We start from the raw sequence: 23001 nt of genomic DNA on the forward strand, positions 1-23001 counted from the left end.
ATAATTCAATTCCTTGATTTTTTAATTTTAAAATCTCGGTTAATATATTATTGATGTCTTCGATATTCATATTCTTATAAAGCATCTTATTTCTAAATAAAAAAAAAATTATTTTACAAAATGAACCCCGCGTATCAATTCCCAGGTGTGTTATCTAGTATGAAGTATTTCATCATGGCGACTTCGTCATGGCGACTTCGTCAAGGTGACCTTGTCACTCGCTGATTTCTGTTACATATGAAAATCGAATTCTGTGACCCGTCTTGTTTGAGATCGCTGAATTCTGTATTCCTTCTGCAACAAATCGTATTGAGGCTCTACAAATATCGAAATGTTTTCCTGCCTCATTCATCGACTGAAATATTTTTTCTTCGTGCGTTGTTGTATCAAATGACTTTACGCTTTGTGCTTGCTTTGAAAACTTACCAGTTTGGTCTTTTTTGGTATTTTGACTTTGCGAGATGGCTTGCAAGTTTATAAGAGAATTATCAGTCTTATTATTATTAATATGATCAATCACAAGCCCATTCTCGATTAATCCGTTGAATACTTCAAATACCACCCTATGAACATAATAATTCTTCTTTCCGGTACCAAACATCAAATACCCCTGATTATTTACGGTACCAACCGGCTTCTTCAGTCTACAATTTCTAACAACGCCGTCGCGAGATGCCTCGTAATTAACGAGCACAGGATGCGGCTGAAATTCTTGGTTCATTTGTATAATAATACTACTTGTCTAATTCATTATTTGGTTTAATTATAAACCTTGCAATGTAGTCCTGAGGAGTTTTGATGACGAAGTCGGCGGTGGGGTCAATGACGGCGTTTTTTATTTGCTTGTCATAATAGCGTTTTAGTTCCCTGTATCGCTTTCCGCCACAATTGATACACAACTGTGATTTTCCTCTTACACCAACGTGGCAAACCAAGCACGGTAGGGGGCCAAGAGAACCATTACGAACGCTTTGTAAATGATACCCGCAGAATTCACCTCTACATGATTTATTGCACGGGGTTGTCGACCCAATCATCAACCATTTGCAGTGATTCATTATACTATATTCTTTCATTTAAATACTTGTTTTAATTATATGGAGGAGTTCGAGAGATTAGCAGCAATTAAGCCCTGGAAAAATATTAGGTTTAATCTCGATAGAGTCCTCAAGGACGCACCAAAAGCGTTAATAAACGATAGAACCCTGTTGAATAAAATACGCGACTGTATCAATGAATTCAAGCGTGATGGTGCATCTCATAGTTGGTCAACATTTCGAATTGATGGTGTTGTTGATGCTACCATGAACGACAACCGCGCGGCAACGATAATATCACAACTTGACGGTAAAAAGTATTTCTTCAGAGTAAAATTCATTGTCCGGGTGGAATCAGGTAATTGGATCATACGTGATAAATTTGAACCGGTTCTCAGCGACAAGAAAACAGTTATTGTTAGCCGCGACTCCAAGCCAGGGCTGTTAACCGGAGTTGACAGACCATACTATGAACGAGCGTATCCTGAAACAGCAGTTGTCTATGGAATATACCCGTTAAATAAGAAACCTGATATCGGAAAACTAGCGCCGATGAAACAGTCAACGGGGATAAATTGTGTAGCAGAACGAGTAATAGAGCATTTTACAAATGCGTGTCGAGGAAATAAACTGACCGATTTACGACGTAGCAAAATAAACCAATGGGAGGAGACAGTGCGCGAGCGAGGAGCAACCATCAGCGACATAGCGAAATTAGAAACGTCGCTGAGATTTCCAATAACCGTTACAACGATAACCGGTGAAGTATTATATGAATCAAAGTATAAATCAAATGGAGCCCCAATCAAAATTATTGATCATAACGAACACGCGTGGACGCCCGCGGTCACAATATTTCCACGGGATAGAACAGTAAAGTATATCCCGGGGGAATTCCTGGAAGAGGATGGTTTTCTCGCAGAGAGGAAACTATTTGATGCTATTGCTTGCTTGTGTAAAAATGACCCTGTATCAGTGTGGTTACTTCGCAGCGCTGAAAACGACATGGATACCTTTGATCAGTTTGTAAGACCAAACGGTGAATTATATCGCACTGAAGCGTTTCACAACAAGATGAAAAAAACCGCCATGGAATTTGAAGAGCATGATGAACAACTGCTAACAAATTGTTTTACGATTCCATCGGTTGCGGCTCATGTTGCAGCAAGGAAAAATGCGTGGAGACCAACGCGCAAGGAATTTCTACCGGATGTACAATCCAGTTGTTTGGAATATTATCACGGTGGACTATGGACCACTGAATACAACCGCGACGCTATGATTTCCGTTGATATGGTTGCCTGTTATCCAGCAAGTTTTCTCGGGTATGGATCCGCTGCCGAGTACTTCAAACGATTTGGACACCCCAGACATGAAATGACTCGTGTTGCTATTAATGGACCACTGCCTGATTTTGATTTAACCGGATTCGCTCGCATAGTATCATTTGAATTCGCGGCAGGACTTCATCGCTGTTGTTATATTTGGATCGGTAGACACATGGCTGAAAAGAAGTGGCTGCCAATAGCGCTGCTACGGTATATGATTGATTGTAGCATGCTTGTATCGTTGATTGTCAGTGACGCGATTATATCATATCGGGCGCAGACTGAAGTCTGGTTACCAGAACCAGAGCGTCTAGATAGCATAATTGACGAGTCCAGAAAACACATTGATGCCGACGAGGAATATATCATCGAATGGTCCAAAAAGATATTCAACCAACGAAACTGCGAGGCAAAAGATCTCGGTAGAAGAATAATTGGTAAGTTCACACAAGGTGGAAAAAACTGCGACTACAAACGATATTGCTCACGGCTGATTATAGATGACGCAGAATATGATTTCGTAATCAAGGACGCAGTGGCAAAAAATAGATACGTGAACTGCAAAACAGCTTTCTTGTCCAATGGAACAAAGTTGGGTACAGTTGTTTCCTACAGCGATGGAGACAGCCCCGCGTATCCACATTTGAGGGTGTCTATGCTGGGTTACGCCGCTATCAATTTATTCTCGATGATAAATAGATTTCCCGACACCGCGGTTAGAGTAGCCGTTGATTCATTTTACATAGACGTAAAGTACAAGGGAAACTTAGCCGAGTTTACTAGTCCGGACGAGAGTTGGGGTATATGGAGAATTAAAAATGAAATACGACGCGATTATTCCCCGTCAGCAGATGTCACCGTTGAAAACAATTACTTACGCGGTGATAATTTATCAGAATGGTCTAATGCACCACCGTGTTCTGATCCAATTTGTAAATATAAAACAGTTTATTTAAGCGGCTGTGGCGGGTCAGGAAAGACGACTCGGGCAATTGAATTATTTCGAACGCGGGCAAGTATAATCGTGCTTACACCGACCCATAGACTAGCGCGAGAGATAAAACAACGAAGTGTTGACGCCGTTACTTATCACAGCTTTTTTCGATACAGCGGCGGTGAGTGGACTCCTGATCGAATGGGGGAAAAATTTATTCCTGAGGTTATCATCAGGGATGAGATATGTACTGTTTCGTTAGATACTTTACAAATGTTTCTTGAGTGGTTGCTGCGCGCGAATACAGCGGTAATCATGTGTGGCGACCATGGCCAACCACCACCATTTGTCGGCGAGGGTCCACATGATTGGTTAAAGGGTTTTGTGGACTATTATGAAGAAACCGATACTGATTACCGAGCACTTGATGAACAACTGCGTGAGGTTAAAAAATTAATCAGATTACAGCCGGATAGAGTTCAATGTAAAATAATCCGCGAGGTGATTCCGGAAACGCCGTTAAATGAATTCTGGGAAACATGGAAACCAAACGATTTGATTGTAGCGAGTAGAAAGATAGTCAGAGACACACTTCAGCGGAAGTTGTTTACGTTGCATAAGGAAAAGTTTCCAACGCGCCCAGTGCCGTTATGTTATAGACCCGCGGACACACGGCGGCAGAACATTGAAGTTGAAATCCCGGGCCCGACAGCGTCAGGGACAAAAAAACAAATTCTTGTGCTGAATGATATTGTGCTCGTTGATATCAGCGTCGTCGAGGACGCGCTACGTGCTGATAAATCCCCGTGGACGCTAGGATACGCAACGACAATACATTCCTCGCAGGGACTGACTATCACGGACACAATTGTTTGGATGGTTGATAATCGCATCGAATGGTCAAATCTAGTCTATCTTGCAGTGTCCAGAGTACGGAGGATAAATCAGCTTCGAAGAATTGTTATTGACGAAGCCAGTGACAACGATGACATCATCGATGCTAGCGTCATTGATAGAAAACTCTCGGGTTACCGCCAACAGGAAAAAAAAAACAGCGGCGTTTTGATATTGATGCCGAATTAATAATTGCGTTACGACAACAACAGAATAATCACTGCGCGAGTTGCAATTGTGTAATGCGCTGGCGTTATTCGGATAAAGACGCTCGCCAATTTACCGTGGACAGGATCGATAACAGTCTCGGTCATATCCGTGGTAATGTGAGGTTAACTTGTCTTGAGTGCAATAGACGCAACGGCGCTAGTTAAGGCCACGCGGGGGCAATTGAGTATCGTCAGGTATCACTTGTAGTTGCTCGCGAGTAAATCCGCGCTGAGGAGCAGTTGAATCCAGTCTATAGATCGGTGGTCTACCAGTTGATCGTGTTATCGTTGATATGTTATGTGTGGTAACACTCCAAATAGGATCAGTAGCTCTTTTTTTACCGCCTTCAAGCTCTCCTGGTTCATACAGATATCTAACAGTGACATCACCGAGAATCGGCTTGGAAACACTATCTATTTTTGATCTTCCGGGTATATACTTTTTTTTAATCGCGTCGCTGGGCTTCATGTTGATTGCTCGGGTAATCTCGTTATTTAACGCTGCAATTACGCCTGGTAATCTTTTAACCCATTCACGAGATCGTTTTTCCTGGATGAATTCTTTCGCGTATTGATATCCAAATAACCGTTCAGCAAGAGTCCGATTGAATCGTTCAACAATTGCCTGATCACGATGTAACGCAGTATGACCTCGTCGTATCGCGACGCTATGATGTTTCAGCGTTGATAAAACAGCGCCGCGAAATTCATTGCCAGGATCAACTTGTAATAGGTTTGGCCAGCGCAGAGGACCCCTTCGGTAAATCCGCTCAAACGCATTGGCTACTTCAGTTGCTGACTTTGTTTTTAACGGCTCCGCTTGTTTGTATCGACTCGCAACATCAACTACGGTTAGCGCGTATTTGTAACCGTTGTCATGCGGCAGAAATAGTATATCAGCCTGATGAACTTCATTAGGTACGCTGACATCAAAGCGCGAGAAGTTGATTTGTTTAGGTGGCGGTAGATAGATTTGCCATATAGCCTGTCTGGATAACCAATTAGCCGCAGTGGCCCTCGTTACTTTTGCAGCGCTTGCAAGCTTACCAATTGCGGCCTTCCCCTTCCAGTATCCTCTCGGAGAATAATAGATGGATTCCATGTTGTTATTATAAACGCTAGCGTTTTCAATTACCAGCGCGAGAAGCCCCGCTTCCAATCATTAATTTACCTTTCATAGCCGATTTTACCAACCATGAAGCCAATTTTTCTTTGAATGATTTATCAGGAATAGCATTTAACGCGTGAATTAATTTTACATCCGCGATATGACGCTGTTGCAGATCGCTACTTTTGTAGTAAGCAACATCATGAGCATGACACGCCTTATCGATAGCGTTTATTGGATACTCACCGGGTTTGGGCTGATTTTGATCATCGAGTCTGATATCTAATCGTGTTCCGGGGCCACAGTAGCTATATCCTGGGAGGTGCTTTTCTCCTGGATACTTTGCCCACGGTGTTCCGGGGAGTTTTGATAACTTGGCTGCAATATCACCTCCTCGCTTTTTTTTAAAACGTCTCCGGGTCTAGCAGAAATAAATCTAAATTTCTTTGTACCGCATCGTGCACACTTACCAGTAAGCGCCGATCTGTTATTTTTTGTTGTAACGGTTGTCATATCATTTGTGCCAGTACGCACTCTACACTTCACACAATATAGATCCATAATTTATGTACAGAGATATGAATATAATTGATTTTTCGGCGACTAAAACAAGAGAACCAGTTAAGCATGTTGCAGCGTTACCAAACTCGATCCGGATGATTATCATCGGACCATCTGGATCCGGCAAGACGCAATTGTTACTCAATTTAATAATGAGATGGATGAAGTGGGATAAGTTGTATTTAATCGCCCCTAGCGTAGATGATCAACGATGCTACGAGGTGTTGAAAGATTTTAACGAGAATGCATCAGCGATCGCTGAAAAAAATGTTATTGAGTTTATTACAGATATCAATGATGCACCAGGTATTGATGATATTGATGGCGACGTTAACAATCTAGTCGTGTACGATGATGTTATGTTAGACAATCAAAAAAACCCAGCTAGGATATTTTCCAGAGCCAGGCATAAAAACACCGACGTGATATATGTCACTCAACGATACACTCAGATTCCAAAAGTAATCAGAGACAACTGTAATATTCTTGCTGCATTCAACGGCGTTGATACACACACGCTACGAAATATTTGGCAGACATGGTGCGGCGGTGACATGGACTTTAATGGTTTTCGAAACTTTTTTAGTCATGCTCAGTCGACCCCACATGGATTTGTAACGATAAATTTACATGATCCTCGGACACGATATCGTATCGGACTTGACCAAATATTCGGTTAGTTGTAAATAATTTTCATTGTAAATAACTTCTTAGCAGCAGGGGGGGGGGCAATGACATCGACGCGGTCGTCGCGCTTTTTACCGGACGCTGACGACGCTGGGATCGGCGCGCAGAAAAGTGTATTAAACTAAATGACGTCACCGTCGTGTAGGATGGACCGTCGTCGTTTTTATTTTACCAGGCGCTGACTACACCGGATCCGCTGAGTGCAGAAATATTAATTAAGCAAAATAACGATTGGACAAAATGTCGGATTCGCCCCCCCCCCCCTGCTGCTACCTTGAAGTTATGACCTCCAGAAATATGGTCTAGTAAGACAAAGAACGAATAATAAAACATAGCAAAGAATATCAATGTTTACATTTTTAATTACCATGATCTTGTTTTTCTCGAGCAATAGAAAATTTTCTAAGGCTGAAGACGACTGACAAGACTTAAAAGCAATACTTTTTTCTAATTTTCTTTTCTTTTTACTTAGATCAAAGGTTACCCGGTGGCCGAGTGGTCTACAGCGCTTTCCTTTACTAACCACTACCAACTCACCTCTAAGTGGATTCGTTGTCATGATTCTAGCATACCAAAGAGTATGGATATAATGGGCAGTCTTTTGAGACGCAGCCATAACGACAGACATCAAACGAAAGCGACAAAGTCACAAAAGTTACAATACTTTATTTGGTGTATAGTTGGTCCATCGACCTGTAATTAATACGATTGTTTTTAAAAAAATAACTTCTAGGCACAATTGTCTGTAATGTGAGTGTGCCGTTTATTATTGCTAAGTTGTAAATCCAATTGTCTGTGTCAAGTGCTTACAAATGGTACTTGTAGGCATTGCCTGTTATCCTGTATCTAATTAATAAATACAACTTTATGATGACATTTCCAATTAAATGTATTAATCATCAGTTCACTGATTTATTCTAAATTTTGAAGTTCTGTATTTGCATTCGAATACATACTTTTTTCTTCATCAAAGTCATTTCATGGAACCAATGAACTATATTAGAACATCAATATTGCTGAATGCATGAGTTATAACAACTCAAGATCGAGTCCCTAAAGCTCTAACCTTTGATAAATTAACTCAGGCGCGTGTCGGGCGACATGAATAAATGTTTGACAAGAGCTTTGATTGGTTTAGGAGTGTCATAGGGCACGTGCCTATTGTCTGACGGTCGCTCATTGGTTAGCTAACGGATGTCGTTATGAGTCAAAAGACAAAAGCGGCACGCGACCCAAACAAATCTATTTCACACGAAACGTTAGATACTGCTGTTTGCCGGAGAACATCAAAATGCCAAAATCTTTTCTGATAAAAAATAAAAAGCCATCGATGCCAGGATTTCAAGAAAAAGCGGAAGATCTCTCCCCAAGCGCATTCCAAGTAGTGATTCCGAGAAGTACTGGTAAGAAACAATTACATTTCCTACCTCCACAATAAACACACACATTCACACACACACACACACACACACACACTTGCATTTTCTACTTCAATAATCATAATACACACACACACACACACACTTGCATTTTCTACTTCAATAATCATAATAACACACACACACATTATTTCAGGTTTTTATTTATTTATTTCTTACAAATTTACTCGTTGATTATTTTCAAACTTATGCGTCATCTCTTTCCTTCGCAAAATGTTTTACGAAAGCTACCTCGAGCGTTGGCTTTCTTTATGCTGACATTACGAATTTTATTTCCTATTTCCAACACGAACTTTTGTAGAACAATATAGCTCAAATATTGAAGTAAGAAACAAAGACTTGCCTGAAAATTATAACCATGACGTACTACGTTTTTGCTGGACATCTGCATAAACTCTCCGTTTTGGTCGGAGACCGAAGCGAAGAACTTTATAGTTTTCTACAAAAAAGAAAGAGATACAAATTTAAAAAATGTCGGCATTTTGGTAGTAATTTGAACCTCGGGTATTTTCGCTTTTGAATATGACATACATAAATTTGTATGAACTCATTTACATTTTGACAATATTGGCGGAAATCAGAGGGCACAAGATCTGTCTATACACGCACGGGTGAAAATCTTATCATCCATGCTTTACAAATTTGTGAAGCTTTAAACTGTGTATGTGCATACAACCTGCCTTTGAATAAAGTTAGGTGCAAAAGCCATGACTAAGAAAACAATCAGCTTTGTAGGTGTGTTGCTTAAGTAGTTATCTGTTCAAGATACCTGTAGCATCTTATAATTTCAAATTTAAATGAAATAAAAGCAAAGGAAATACCCGGTTGATACAGATATAACCGTTGATAAACATGACCTTGAAAGTAATTCTTTTCACCACAATAACCTCGTTTGGAAATTTCTTGACTCGTCTATTTATAACTAGTCAGATTAGTGGCCTATTAGATTCAGAAATTTCGATTTTTTGTTTTTGGTGTGTGATTCAAATCGGTGGAACTTAAATCCATCCGAAACAAATAGAATTTCTCCAAATTTGACCCTTGATATACCAGTAAGTATCTTGAATGCAGCTGATACATAAACGTATTTGATTTGGTTCTGTCTTGTATTGCATCAGAACCCACTTTTGTAAACTGTGCATCGTTCCAATTCACACATTTTATCTCAAGTAGATAAGATAAGATACTTGTCCCAGTCTGACGGTTTTCTCGTATACCTTGAAACTGGGACAACAGTCAAACATTTAACACACACACACACACACACACACATCGCTCATTATGACAAAATTGTAGTAATTTGCAACAAACACTTACTAAACCTTTTTGAACATGTACTGTACTTACATCTTATAGACTTACAAAAATGGTACTCACAGCTGCCTCGCTTGGCGCTCAGCATTAAGAGGATAGTGTTAGGACAGGGTCAGGATAATGTGACTAGGTGGGGCTGCTACACTGCAGACATCGTAGCGTATGACCGAAACAGTGTTAAAGCTACGTTAAAAATCCAAATCACACACACACACACACACACACACGCGCGCGCATACAACGCAAAAAGCCCAGATAATATTTTAATACGGTACAAATTAAAACTCTGCATATCTTTAGTGTGAACTTAATAGTTGTAATATTGTGTGATTTTCTAAATAATTCATACAAAGTATATAAAAAAGTACTAAAAAGCAGTATGAAGGTAAAACCGAAGAAAAAAAATTATATATCGGGCTGAATGGCCATTTCGTGACATATGACGTGTTAGGCTGCAAAGGTTAGAATGAATGATATAACGCTGATGATAAATTTATAAATAGATCCAGTTTTGCACCAAGCAGTATCAAAATATTATGACGGAAGAAAAGAGGCAAACATAACAACAACAAACAAACAAACAAACAAACAAACAAAAATTGCAACGTACTCTCTTAGATCCAAGAAAATAGAATCTGCACTCAATATGGTTGAAGATGTCTTAAGTTGTTAATTCTTTCTAGAACTTAGCGAAATTTGTGTATTTTGGCGAGGTTGCTATGGTGACCATAGCGTTGAATTTAAGCGTGAGAAGATACAAAGAGTAGTAAGTTGAAGAATAATTAGATCCGTCTTTTTGAGAAAAGAGACTGATTTAAAAATACCCTTTTCAATGCGAACATGTGATTATGACAATTATTTTCAATACTTCATTTTTTAGTTAGACCATTTAAAACATTATTTCTTATTTTACATTGACATCCTAACCATATATATTTAGAACTTGAGACTAGAAAGGATACAATACTGTCGTGTGACCTTGAGCCAGTGGACTTGTCACGTAACAGTGAAGGGTTGTATTCAGAGGCAATGACAGCGTTGAGGAACGAAACTCCCAACAATGCGTCACCAAAGATCACGAGGGTTGGTGGAGAATTTACAGCGTTCAGACCTTGGGTATCGAACAAAAATGGCAAGCCAGGTAATAAATAAATAAATAAATAAATAAATAAATAAATAAACATGTGTGTTTATGTGTTTGTTTTGTAAAGTAGCTTTAACAAGTTTTCAGTCATAACACTACAGTGTGGCGGTTTAATGTGCGGTCTAGTACTTGGATCATCATCTCACATACATGTAGCATGATGTCCCACCCAGTCAAATTATCCTGACACCAGGTCGACCAGTCCTAACACTAACCTCTTAACTATGAGCACCAAGCGAGGCAGCTGCTAGTACCATTTTTATAAGTCTTTGGTATGACTCGGCCGGGGTTCGAACCCGCGACCTCCAGCATCCGAGGCGGACGCTCTAACCACTTGGGACACCGGAACGGTAAATAAATAAATAAATATAAATAAATAAATGAGAGGTTTGAAGGTTTTGTGGCTGTTAACCCCATCTTCTCTACTTGATTTATTGTTAAAAATGAGCATGAAAAAGAAAAGAAAGCAAGAAAGCGAATGTCAAGAAAAGAAAGACAAAATGGATCAATGAATGAAAACTAAAAAATACGAAGGGAGAAAACAAAACGAATTTAGCGTGAAAAGTGACATATGTACTTTGTTGTTATTTTGTTTTTGGGGTTGTTGTTGTTTTATAAATGTTATAATTGCGGGCATGTTTACAAATATCGTAGAGAAGAAAACGCAGTGTAACATTTAAAACGAACACCTTTCTGCCTATATACATCAGTTTGGCAATGAATAACTACACCTATGAAAATTTATTTTGCGTGGACAAACAAACCCCAAACGTTTCCTTAAAGATGCATGTCCACGAAAAACAGCAGTCTAGCTCGAAACGATAATGGCAAATACAGAGTAACTTAATCTTAAGTGGTGTTTAAATAGTTAAATCTGAGCATGTGGGAGAACACATACCTAATTGTTAACCTCTTACCCTCTTACCTGCGATTTGAACGGATAATTGTGGATGATAAACAGTGCACAAAAATCTCGTTGCATCGATTTATCGTCAGTGATAATAGACGAATTTCAATAGCTGTTGAATTAAGAACAAATATCCATTAATTTGACCAGTCTTACAGAGATTTTTCATTCTTCAAATAGAATCGCGTGCCGTTCCTGCAACAACAGTTTGTTGACCCTCACTGAACGGAATCTCAGAGCAAACATTCTGTGAAGGAAAACCGAATTTATTTTACCGGTAACATACTAATTACAGGCAAGAGTGTAGCACCTGTCATTTAAAAAAAATTACATATTCATTTCCTCCCGCATCTAAAAAAATTGGTATTTGTACAGGATTCCTTTAATTGTTCACTTAATTGTAATGGTCTAATTTATTGCTGTCTCGAGCTATATTCTTATTTCATAAAGAATAGTTTGTGTACTGCTGGAAATTTGAGTGCGAGCGCCGTGTGTGTGTGTGTGTGTGTGTGTGTGTGTGTGTGTGTGTGCGAGAGAGAGAAAGAAGGCTGGTATGTTACTGTGGAAAGGGATCGACATATATGTAAACAACCGATAAATGTTGATTGAAAGCACAAAATATGCCTCTGTAAATTAAAATATATATATTGAAAATTTGATAATTGCAATGAAATATTTTAATATTAAAATGAATCCGTCTGTCAATAAACTTCAAAGACAAGGTAAGTCCTAAAATGACATTTATATAAAGTGCGCCTTGTCAATTGATGAAATACGTTTGTGTAAATTCTATCAATTATTAATTTTAGGTATTCGTCTCAATTTTACTTTTTGTTCGGTTTTATTAATGTTATTTTTTACTTGTGTAATTATGTTATAAATCACATTCGACAGGCCCGGCCCATGGTTGTGACGAGCCCAAGGCAGCATACAGGGCTCCAAGGCAGCTAGTGATGAGCGCGGGGCCCCAAGCAATCAAATCGCATTGCGGAGATAATTTCCCGAAAGCGCAAGACCCAAGGCGGTTGCCTCGTTCGCCTTGCCCTTGGGCTGGGCCTGACATGCGATTCATTAATGGTTTTTTTAACACTTTCATCGAGATAGTATGTTTGGATGTAAAATTTCACTCATGTGTTTTAAAAGTGTAATAGAAACAGTAGCGTAAAAAGAAATTCGCCCCCCCCCCAAAAAAAAAACAAAAAAAAAAAACAAACTACTTTACCCTAAAACAAATTGCGGGGGTGGCTTGAGCGGTGGCATTGCCACTGACTCGAGTTGTTATAAAGCTGTGTAGAGACATTAAGTTCTTCTTCATATTCTTGCGTCTTGATTGAGTTTTATATTTTTCAATATCTTAGCATCTATTTTGATCAGAGTCTAAAAAAATCAAATTTGTGAGACGGAGTGAAGTGATTAGCAGTTTCACTAGAAAAGTTTTTCTTCAGTTTCTCTATTCTAGTTTTGGAAAATTATTAACATTAACAAGTGTCCAGTTTTGCGCGTCATCACTGACCAATTATATAACAATCTCCTGGTCATTACTTACTTTACTATGATACTATTATTATTGTAATATTACCTTTTGTTTAAAGTAATAAAAAATTATACAGCAAAAGCAGTAATTCGAATGAGAAAATAATGACAAATATTTTCAAGAAAGAATATTCTTCTTGCAGCTCTACATCATAAATTGAATTTCAAGTCTGATGGTCACATTATGTACCCTGCATACCCGAACACCCCAACACTGAAGCCAGACACCTTGTACCTTCTTCAAAGTTTTCTTCTGTCCCAGAGCTACTTTCTAGGACACTCCGCCTCATACAAATTCCTCAACCACAACGGACACCTTGCTCAATTTCAGTATCCTCAACAGTTGCTGAAACTTCAGGAAGAAACGGAGGACATCTCAGGAAATTTTGACTGTGGAAAATGTCAAAAGCGCTTCTGCACACCTCATGGGTTAGAGGTGCACGTGCGCCGCACGCACATTGGCACGCGTCCGTACGCATGTGACGTGTGCAATAAAACTTTTGGCCATTCTATAAGTTTGGAGCAGCATCGTGTGGTCCATAATCAGGAAAGGATTTTCTCGTGCAAGCAGTGTGGGAAACGTTTCAAAAGGTCGTCAACTTTGTCCACACATCTTTTGATTCATAGCGACACGAGGCCCTACCCTTGTCCTTACTGCGGCAAAAGGTTCCACCAGAAGTCTGACATGAAAAAACACACCTATATACATACAGGTAAGAAGCACGCACGTACGCGCACACACACACACACACACACACACACACACGCATACATACATACATACATACATACATACACAGACACACACACATACATACATACATACATACATACATACATACATACATACATACATACATACATATACATATATACATACATACATACATACATACATACATACATACATACATACATACATTGAATCTATAACTTCTGATAGCATCTATCGCATACTATAATATTATTTGATCTTAACTGAAGTGAATTAATACAACTGATTTTCTGGGACATGGATTCTGTATAATTTCTCCTCGGTCCATTAAAAAAACGCTTTTTCTAAAACGATGCAAAAGAGAATGAAAGCACAGATAAAAGTTGATATTAACACACACGAAATAAATGAATTTCACAAAACACAATACGCAATTCAGGTATAAATGTCAAATTTGCCAGTTCCAAAACAAGGCGGCGTTAGCTTAGTTGGTAGAGCGTCAAACTCATAATTCGAGCGTCTCAGGTTTGATACCCAACCAGAATTTATCAGGTCAGCTGCTTAGGCGTTTCCCTGGGAAATAAACTTAGCTTCCGTTCCTCTGCGGTATTGTATATTGAATGACTTTGAAACCAAGCAACTGGACAAGGAAAAAATGTCTGAGAAAAGTTTTCTTTACTCCTGTTTTACTTATTGTAAAAAAAAAAAAAAAAAAAAAAAAAAAAAAATTTATTATAAATAAATAAATAAATAAAAAATTAATAAATAAAGATTTTGTCCATACTTTTCAAATTTATTTAATTACATTTGTATTAAATTTTTTAAAAAGAATGTTACAAATATTTGAGGATAGCTTTTTTAATATCCTGTCCAACTTAGTGTCAAGACTAAATTAACTTAAGTCATGGACTTCCATTTTCAAATTGGATGAATCATTTTAAAGTGTTTGGAAATATGCCTGTTGGAGGAATGAATTTTCCTTTCCCGTCTTAGTCATTATCATGAACATTATTTGTGTTATTTCCTTTTCAGATTGAATAAATTTTAAACAAAATATCTTTTGTACGTATTTGTTTCATTTTCCTAATTTTGTTCAATTCTTAAGGAACAACTATCAGCTAAAATAAATAATATCTCAGTGTGCAATCAAACTTTAGGTTTAAACAGTAACTTAAAATCGCAAGAAAAAAAAAGACAGGCTGCAATCCGGTTGTATCGAATGTATCGGTATTGCAGATATACTTGTAGGGATTCAGTGATAAAGTGAGGTATGTTTGGAACAGGCAGTACAAATAAAACCAATCACTACATTATTACAAGCATCCCATTTGGGAGTTTCTAATGTAAAATGGATGACAACGAATCCGTGAAACGCTAGATTTACTCGACCTTTGAACATTGTCCCAGGACACTGTTTAACATTTACTGAGATATCTCCAATTATTATTATAAATATCATATAGGTTCATTGGCATAACACTCAATTTTGGGCTATCAAGTGTTTTTGAAAGTGGAAACTAACAATTAGTGAATTGGAGACGAACACTAGCTGACATTCACTGCGTATGCCCAACAGACCAAAATGGAATTACTTCTGGTGGCGATTCGTGAAAACAAAGCCCGTGAATCTGATTCATTCTTTGTCAATAATAAAACTGATCTTTTGCCTAAAATGTTTTAAAAAAAACGCATTATTTTGCAAGGAAATGCTATGCCTTTCATTCGTGTAAACTTGGGATTTTGTGATATTTGACATTGAATTTAGTGATAGAAAAAAAGAAAATAAATTTGGAAAAGGAAAGAAAAAAATGAAAGCAAAAGAAACAAAAAGTAAAGTAACAGATAAAATTCACCCTTGGTTGGTGCCATTTAGAACACCATACAAATCCCGATCATTTCATGAGTTCGTATAATTGTTATCTGGTAGACTATACTAATAAGGCTTTTGACTTTATTTTCATGAGTTCGTATAATTGTTATCTGGCAGACTATACTAAATAGGCTTTTGACTTTATTTTCATGAGTTCGTATAATTGTTATCTGGTATACTATGCTAATAAGGCTTTTGACTTTATTTTCATGAGTTCGTATTATTGTTATCTGGTAGACTATACTAATGAGTCTTTTGACTTTATTTTCATGAGTTCGTATAATTGTTATCTGGTATACTATGCTAATAAGGCTTTTGACTTTATTTTCATGAGTTCGTATTATTGTTATCTGGTAGACTATACTAATAAGTCTTTTGACTTTATTTTCATGAGTTCGTATTATTGTTATCTGGTAGACTATACTAATAAGTCTTTTGACTTTATTTTCATGAGTTCGTATTATTGTTATCTGGTAGACTATACTAATGAGCCTTTTGACTTTATTGCACTTACTCAGATAACCCAGCATGGTCTTTAATTGGGCTCAGAATCACGGATCTTGAAAATCTGTAGTGTACGCTTGCATATTGTACTACTATACGATCTTAGTTGAAGTATAAAAAAAAGTCTCTTGTGCTCATCTTTTTCCATTTTCTTGGACAAAGAAAGACTGTTGTGTAATTTCTCCCCGGTCAATCAGAAAGACGCACATGATAAATAAAGTTATAAAAAAGTTGTAATCGTCAGAAAAAGTAAGCTTTGAGCAATTCAAAACAATTCGTAGTTTGAAAATCCAAGATTTAACAGAGTTGAGCTGTAGCTTAGCTGGTAGTGCTTCGGACTCGTAATAAAAGTGTTGCAGGTTAGATACCCGCCCATGCCCCTATGAGACAGCTGTCACGTGTTCTTGGGAAGGGCAATCAGCTCCTATTTCTTGGTCATGATACGAAGCAAAGTTTATTGCATAATGCCATTTGGTCATGGTAAGTAGATAATCAACATTACACAACAAAATATGATAATGAAGCCGAGTTTGGAGGTTCTTCTATGTACTATGTAGTAAATATTGTTTTTGAAGTTGTCCCCCCCCCCGAAATATTTCGCAGTTGAACAAAAATACATACTCATTTGTTTGTTATTTTGTTGCTTTATTTTTTAAAAATATAACTGCAGTCCAACCTTTTGGGGGTTTATTTCGAAAATTTGTAGATAAATAATATAAAATATCTCAAAAGATTCTGCCTTCTGGTCTTAATATTTTAGTTTAAAAAAGACTGTCCTGTTTGGAAACAAACATAAGATAAGTTTGTTGCTGTCCATAATGAGCACTCAAGGGTGCATGAGGAATAATGAGCATTCGCTGGTGTCACCCTTGCGCCTAACACCAATGTTTGACTTCTTGATTTTGATGTTTGTCGTTTGCATAAATGTTATAAAGTTGTAAAATCTCATAACATTTCCAGACCTGTCAGTTTCATAATATGATATAACTTTTAATATACGAGCCAATAACAAACCGCAAGCTTTGTCTAAGGCCTATAAAACGTGTCGTATGTCTATTTATTAAAAACGTTTTCTGAGAACGATAATCGTTTAGTCTTTTATGAGTAAGTATTATATCAGTGATTTTTTCTTTCTTTCCGGGAAGGTTAAATATCTGAGTGATATGGGAATCGCGCAAGATTTTATAACGTCATAGTCTTAAGCGCTAACGTCAAGCATCGACATCAGCAAGTGGAGGTTTGCAATTTGCACTTTTGCGTCCATAGCTCACTTCAATTTTGTCAAGGGGAATAAAGATTTATGAGAATATCACATAAACTAATGAACACAGAGGCTCAACTAAGCAGAACTGACGTTTTATCTGGACAGTACAAATCCACATACAAATCTCCCACCTACCTACCCCTCTTCAAAGTAACATTGTTTAAAATAAAGATCTAAAATCACTATTTTATTACCTTACGGTTCTAGCTTGGTTCAGTATTTCTTTGACTTAGAAACGGCATCCACTTGTGACGCAGTTGTCTAATCTAAAATTTTGAAAATTACAGAAAAAGCTGAAGGAATTTCGATATCCGATTATATGATGGTTATTTTTAATCTTTCAGTGAATATTCGAGGGATTATAATTTTCGACGAAACTTCGTAGCCGACGAAAATGGGCAAAATATCGTATACTGATCTCTCTCACTCATGATAGTTTAACCTATTTTGTACCCATATTTAATTTTTTTCAGGCGAGAAGCCTCATAAATGTCTACAGTGCGGTAAGGCGTTCAGTCAATCGTCCAACCTAATCACACATAGTCGAAAGCACACCGGTTTCAAACCCTTCTCTTGTGAAAGGTGTGGCCGAGCCTTCCAGAGAAAGGTAGACCTCAGGCGCCATATTGAAACTCAGCATATTGTTTCCATGGATTCAACTCAAGACTTAATAGAGTCTGTTTCATCAGCAACGACCCAGTAGATGGCTTTGACAAATCCCTAAGGCGATTCAGCAGTCGTGCTTCAAAATTCGGCTGAACGCAAATTCTGTATTTATCCATGACAGTTTGTATCGCATAAAACTTCTCCTAGACTTCACTTTCACATTATCTTGTTGTCATGTTCAATTTCTGACTGCATGTTACATAACGTGAAACAATAAATACCATAGGCATGTGTAGATCATCATTTGTACTGGTAATCAACTGTACATGTATGCTGGTAACAATCGTGCATGTATGCTGGTAGCAGTTGTACAAGTACGCTGGTTGGCGTTGTAAATGTATGTTGGAAACAATTATTCATTACGCTAGGAGCAATTGTATATGTACGCTGGTGGCAGTTGTGCATATACAATGGAAGCAACTGTACATATATGCTGGAAGCAATTGTAAATGTATGCTGGTTGCATTTGTACATGTACGCTGGTAGCAATTGTACATGAATGCTGGAAGCAATTGAACATGTATGCTGGTGTCAGTTGTACATATACACTGGAAATGTGTTTGAACTTTAACATTTACACAATTATTTATTGAAAAGTTTTGTTCATCACTGAAATGTTTCATTTGACTGTTGATAGTTTTTAATAAATATAAGATATAATTCATCCTTCACGTTATCTCGTTTCTCTTCAAAAGACAAATGCTTTCCCACTGAAACATTAACTTGAAAAAGAACATGTCAAACTGCACATTCAACACGTACATTCTCCATGTGTTCACTAGCAGTAGTATATAATATATAGAAGACCTGTACCACTACTTAAATTTTAAATAATACAAAACGTATCAACTGATTAATTTACCTGCCAGATCTTTCATATATACACCTGGACCGCCTTTTTTAAAATTAAATTATTCATAAAAACAAAAATTCACCACCAGTAAAGATTTCATTGTAGATAGGATCACGAAGGATCGCAATGAAACAGCAGTTAAAAAAGAACGATTAGATACATCAATAGCTTTTCTTCATGGGGCGATTTTGATAACATCTGAGTGAAGCTCGAAATGATGACAGATTTACAAAAACACTGCAATATTTGTGTGCTATGAAAGATTCTATGTTAGAAGAAAGACATTTCGTTATTATAATACATGGATGGTTTCGATAGAGTTGATGAAAAATATATACCATTAGAAGGAGAGATTTACTGAAGTCTTGGTGATTGAAATTATCGAGTATTAATATGTTCATCACGTGATGTTGTGCTTGAAATTGAACTTTACGTGACCTTTATGACTACTGCGTCAAGAACGACACACTAATGCCATTTGAAACTTTGAAGAGTTTACAGCAGGAACAAACTTGACCCTCCATACTTTGTCAGTCTACCCATTTTATCCCATGATGCCAGAATAAAGATAGCAGGTCTATAACTTGAACATTTGATAAGCTATGACATGTTTTTGATGAGTAAGAGCGGAATAAGAGGTGATTATAGCATGACGCAGCATGGATAAGTCAAGGCAAAACGCGAATACTGTGATGATGACGATGGCAAGATCAAATGTAATTGTGCGTTTGACAGATCACAGTCAAGCCATATATAAAGTATCGTGATACAAATAATGTATACGTGTCGGTTAAACACCACAGATGATGAAATGATGAACACATTAGATGGTCAGAGCAAAACCTGTTTAAAATGCCTAATGTTAGTGGAACTGTGGGATTTAGAAGTTGATCTAGATATACCAATTGCTCCTAAGAAATTAATTTCAAATAAAATTTATATATCAGAGTTGCAAAAGCAATTATATATGATTGCAAGGGTGCTAGATCAACTGCACCGAGCTCACTGTGTACCTTTATAAAAGAAAATAAGTATCGCGTTCACTAGAGAAACCTAACCTTTTTCCCCTGCAATTGAAGATTAGAACTGAAAAGATACGAGTTGCATTGTTTGAACAGCAACCATGTGTGAAATTATCCGTTGAATTCAGACAAGACAAGATTTCTTTTATTTAGCTCATGAATCCTTAGATTATCAGTAAACATTTAATCGCAAACATTAAAATATATTCAGATGAAAATAAATATATTTTAATGTCTAATATTTATCGTCTGCCAATAATACAATACGAGATGATGATTTGGTACTAATCCGTATGAAAAAACATATGAAACCAACCAAACATGTCTTTTTTACTGTTCTAGAGCTGCTGCAAACATCAGAGAATTTGATGTTTTTACAATGGCAAAGTTATAGTCATACATAACTGATAAAGGCGAAAAGAAAACCAAAAGAAAACACTAATTCCCCCCAAAATGCTTATTTTGAGATCATAAAGATTATTTATGTAATCAAAAGAACTACCAGCTAATTAATGTTTCCGCATGATACCGTGCTACATTTTATTTGTCCTAACAGATAAAGCAGGTTATTGCTTCTTGGGAGATGGTTGTGTCTTTCACAAACATTTACACAACTTGTTTACTACAGTATTGATTGCATCCCCTTTAACGTTCATCTCAAATGACAAAAACAAAAAACAAAAACAATAAACGAAACAAAAGAATAAAAACGACCAGTTACAATCATGCTATTTGGGTTGAACTTGCAATGGTTGATTGGATTTAATGATGTTCAGTGCGATGGGACATCGATGTGTATGATTGCGGTAACTTAACTCCCAAAGATACCATCTACTTCTCTCTAGGTGTTATGTTTTTACCGTATAGCATTATCTGTTAATGTACTAATAAAGCCAACTAAAATCTGCAAACAACACGCTAACGTCCATTATAATTGCAATTAAAATATTTTCGTACTTGACAAGTTCACTTGAAGGTTGGAAAAAATCATTATTTTTGTTTGGCAATGTTTTGGCTTTCGTTCTACCGTTATCACTGAGGAGACGCATACAGAGAAAACACTTCGTCCGTGATGTTTATTTTCTCAATAATAAAAACTGCCTCTCTCAATCTTTTATTTAAGTAATCGAAGATTATGTCCCAGTGTTCATTTTTGTTTTGGTTTTCATCCATCTAATAATAAATTTGTGTGTAAAGTGTATTCTCAAACATTAAACGGGACGTAGTTACATCTATAAATTTCAGCCAATATTTGGGGTAAAGGTTTAGAGTTGAAAAGTTGTAGCCAACGTTTCGTTATTAATTATTCATAACCGGGATGGCCACATGAAGCCTTTACTTCCATGACAGATATCCCAACATTTAATTTAATATCACCCTGATTCTTCTGACTGGGTACTGTCTGAACGTTTTTGGTCTGTATACATCAATGCATTAGTTTCTTTTTTCTCAGTTCAGTTTTATTTTTCTCAATTCTTTTTCTCAATTCATAAATTCTAAAATGCTTTGTACACACATTTCAGTGTTTGAATAGGTTTTTCAATTGATCTATGCTTTAGCTATTTCAGTATTAGTTATATAATTGAAACCATATAACCCTATTGTCCTCTTTATTTCAGCAGCCTATGCATCAATGTTAACTCTGTCAGTGTTGTCCCTTTGTGCGGGAGTTATCTTCATTTTTAAATGCACATGTACGTATTTTAAGTGTTTTCTATATATCAGTTGTATATTTTTTATTCGTATCATCTACTAGTTTATTTCACCTTGCACCACACCTACATTCATGACAACTTCTTGCTTACAACACACCTTGTATCCATTTTTGATTCTTCAAGATCAGTATTTATATTGTTTAAAACTCGGTAAATGTGACATATTTCATCTTTTTTATTTTATCGCTCATATCTGTAATTGATAGGCCTCTGCTTTTTTAATTGATCTCATTGTGCATTCATATACATTAAAGTTTAATTTGTATACGTCATCTATCCTTTTGGTGATCTCTGTTAAATCAACCTTTTTGCGATTTTTGCCAATGTATGTCAATCAGGCGGCTGAAATACTGGCTAACCATCAGGTGTATATATAGTATCTTCATGATTGCCTTATTGAAATATCTCTGAACTTCTCCAACTGAAATTTTAGAGTTCCATAATTTTCTAGAGATGCTTCAATGTTGTCTCTGAAATTTTTAATTCTTTTTAATTGTTATACTGTTCAATATCAATTTATTGCCAACGTTTTTCACCACATCTTTGTGTTTTTCAAACACGAATCGTGTTTTCAACTTTTCTCAACTAATTTTTTTCTGCATTAGTTAATTAGTAAGGGTCACGTGAAGTAATTATACAATTATTACTGAGGTCAAAGTCACTGTTAATCGTTGGACTTAGTGTTGTCGCGTTTTCATCTGTTTTGGTATCTATGATTAAAAGTCCACTGGGACCACAAAGTGATTTATTTCCAATCCATCTCTACCTACTCCATCTAAATCAACCGGAAAACACACCTTCCAGGTACACTGTCAAAATCTTTCAATCTTCATCTCCTATGTTAATGCTCGCACAATCTGGTAATTGTACCCATCTGTAATTGTCTGTAATTGTCATCAACATTATCTGGAACAAAGTAATGGCGAAACACATGATCCTACTACTTCATTATGTTTCACAACATTTTTAAAACTGACTTTTGTTCTTTCGACGCCTTTGAAACAATTTCTAAACCTGATCGGCTAAATCCGGCGAAGTTTAGTTAAACAGATGTACTTGGATGTAATAATTTAAAAGCATTGCATATCATTCTGTATTTCTTTTGCTTGTCTTCGCAGATTTCTCTCTCGTGACTAAATCATTTTCTTTTATCTCTGTACCATATCGAAGACGTGGAGTTGCCTTTTTCACTAATCCCACACGTTATTTGCAAAACAATGCACTTTTTCTATTGTGTAAAAATCTTGTCCAGTAAAAGTCATAAACTTGCTATCAGGTAGTCAATTCCGAAGTGGCA

The 23001-nt window shown here is 36.9% G+C and overlaps 1 protein-coding gene across 1 annotated transcript; it reads left to right on the top strand.

Annotated features, from left to right (window-relative positions):
- The first annotated feature begins 12250 nt into the window (after positions 1–12250).
- Positions 12251–18674, top strand: LOC149800146 (uncharacterized). The gene is made up of 3 exons (XM_089958354.1): positions 12251–12284; positions 13239–13808; positions 17922–18674. The coding sequence occupies exons 1-3, from the start codon at positions 12251–12253 to the stop codon at positions 18149–18151; spliced, it is 834 nt and encodes a 277-aa protein (XP_089814480.1). The 3' UTR covers positions 18152–18674.
- The last annotated feature ends 4327 nt before the right edge of the window (positions 18675–23001 follow it).

Source organism: Sinohyriopsis cumingii, chromosome 5 (assembly GCF_028554795.1).
Source record: "Sinohyriopsis cumingii isolate HCF-2022 chromosome 5, ASM2855479v2, whole genome shotgun sequence".
Lineage (NCBI taxonomy): Eukaryota > Metazoa > Mollusca > Bivalvia > Unionida > Unionidae > Sinohyriopsis > Sinohyriopsis cumingii.

Excerpts from the sequence above, each read along its gene's own strand:
- LOC149800146 (XM_089958354.1), top strand. The coding sequence starts at position 12,251 with ATGAATCCGTCTGTCAATAAACTTCAAAGACAAG. Across the intron at positions 12,285-13,238 it reads CAATAAACTTCAAAGACAAG|CTCTACATCATAAATTGAAT; the intron begins GTAAGTCCTAAA and ends TTCTTCTTGCAG. Across the intron at positions 13,809-17,921 it reads ACACACCTATATACATACAG|GCGAGAAGCCTCATAAATGT; the intron begins GTAAGAAGCACG and ends AATTTTTTTCAG.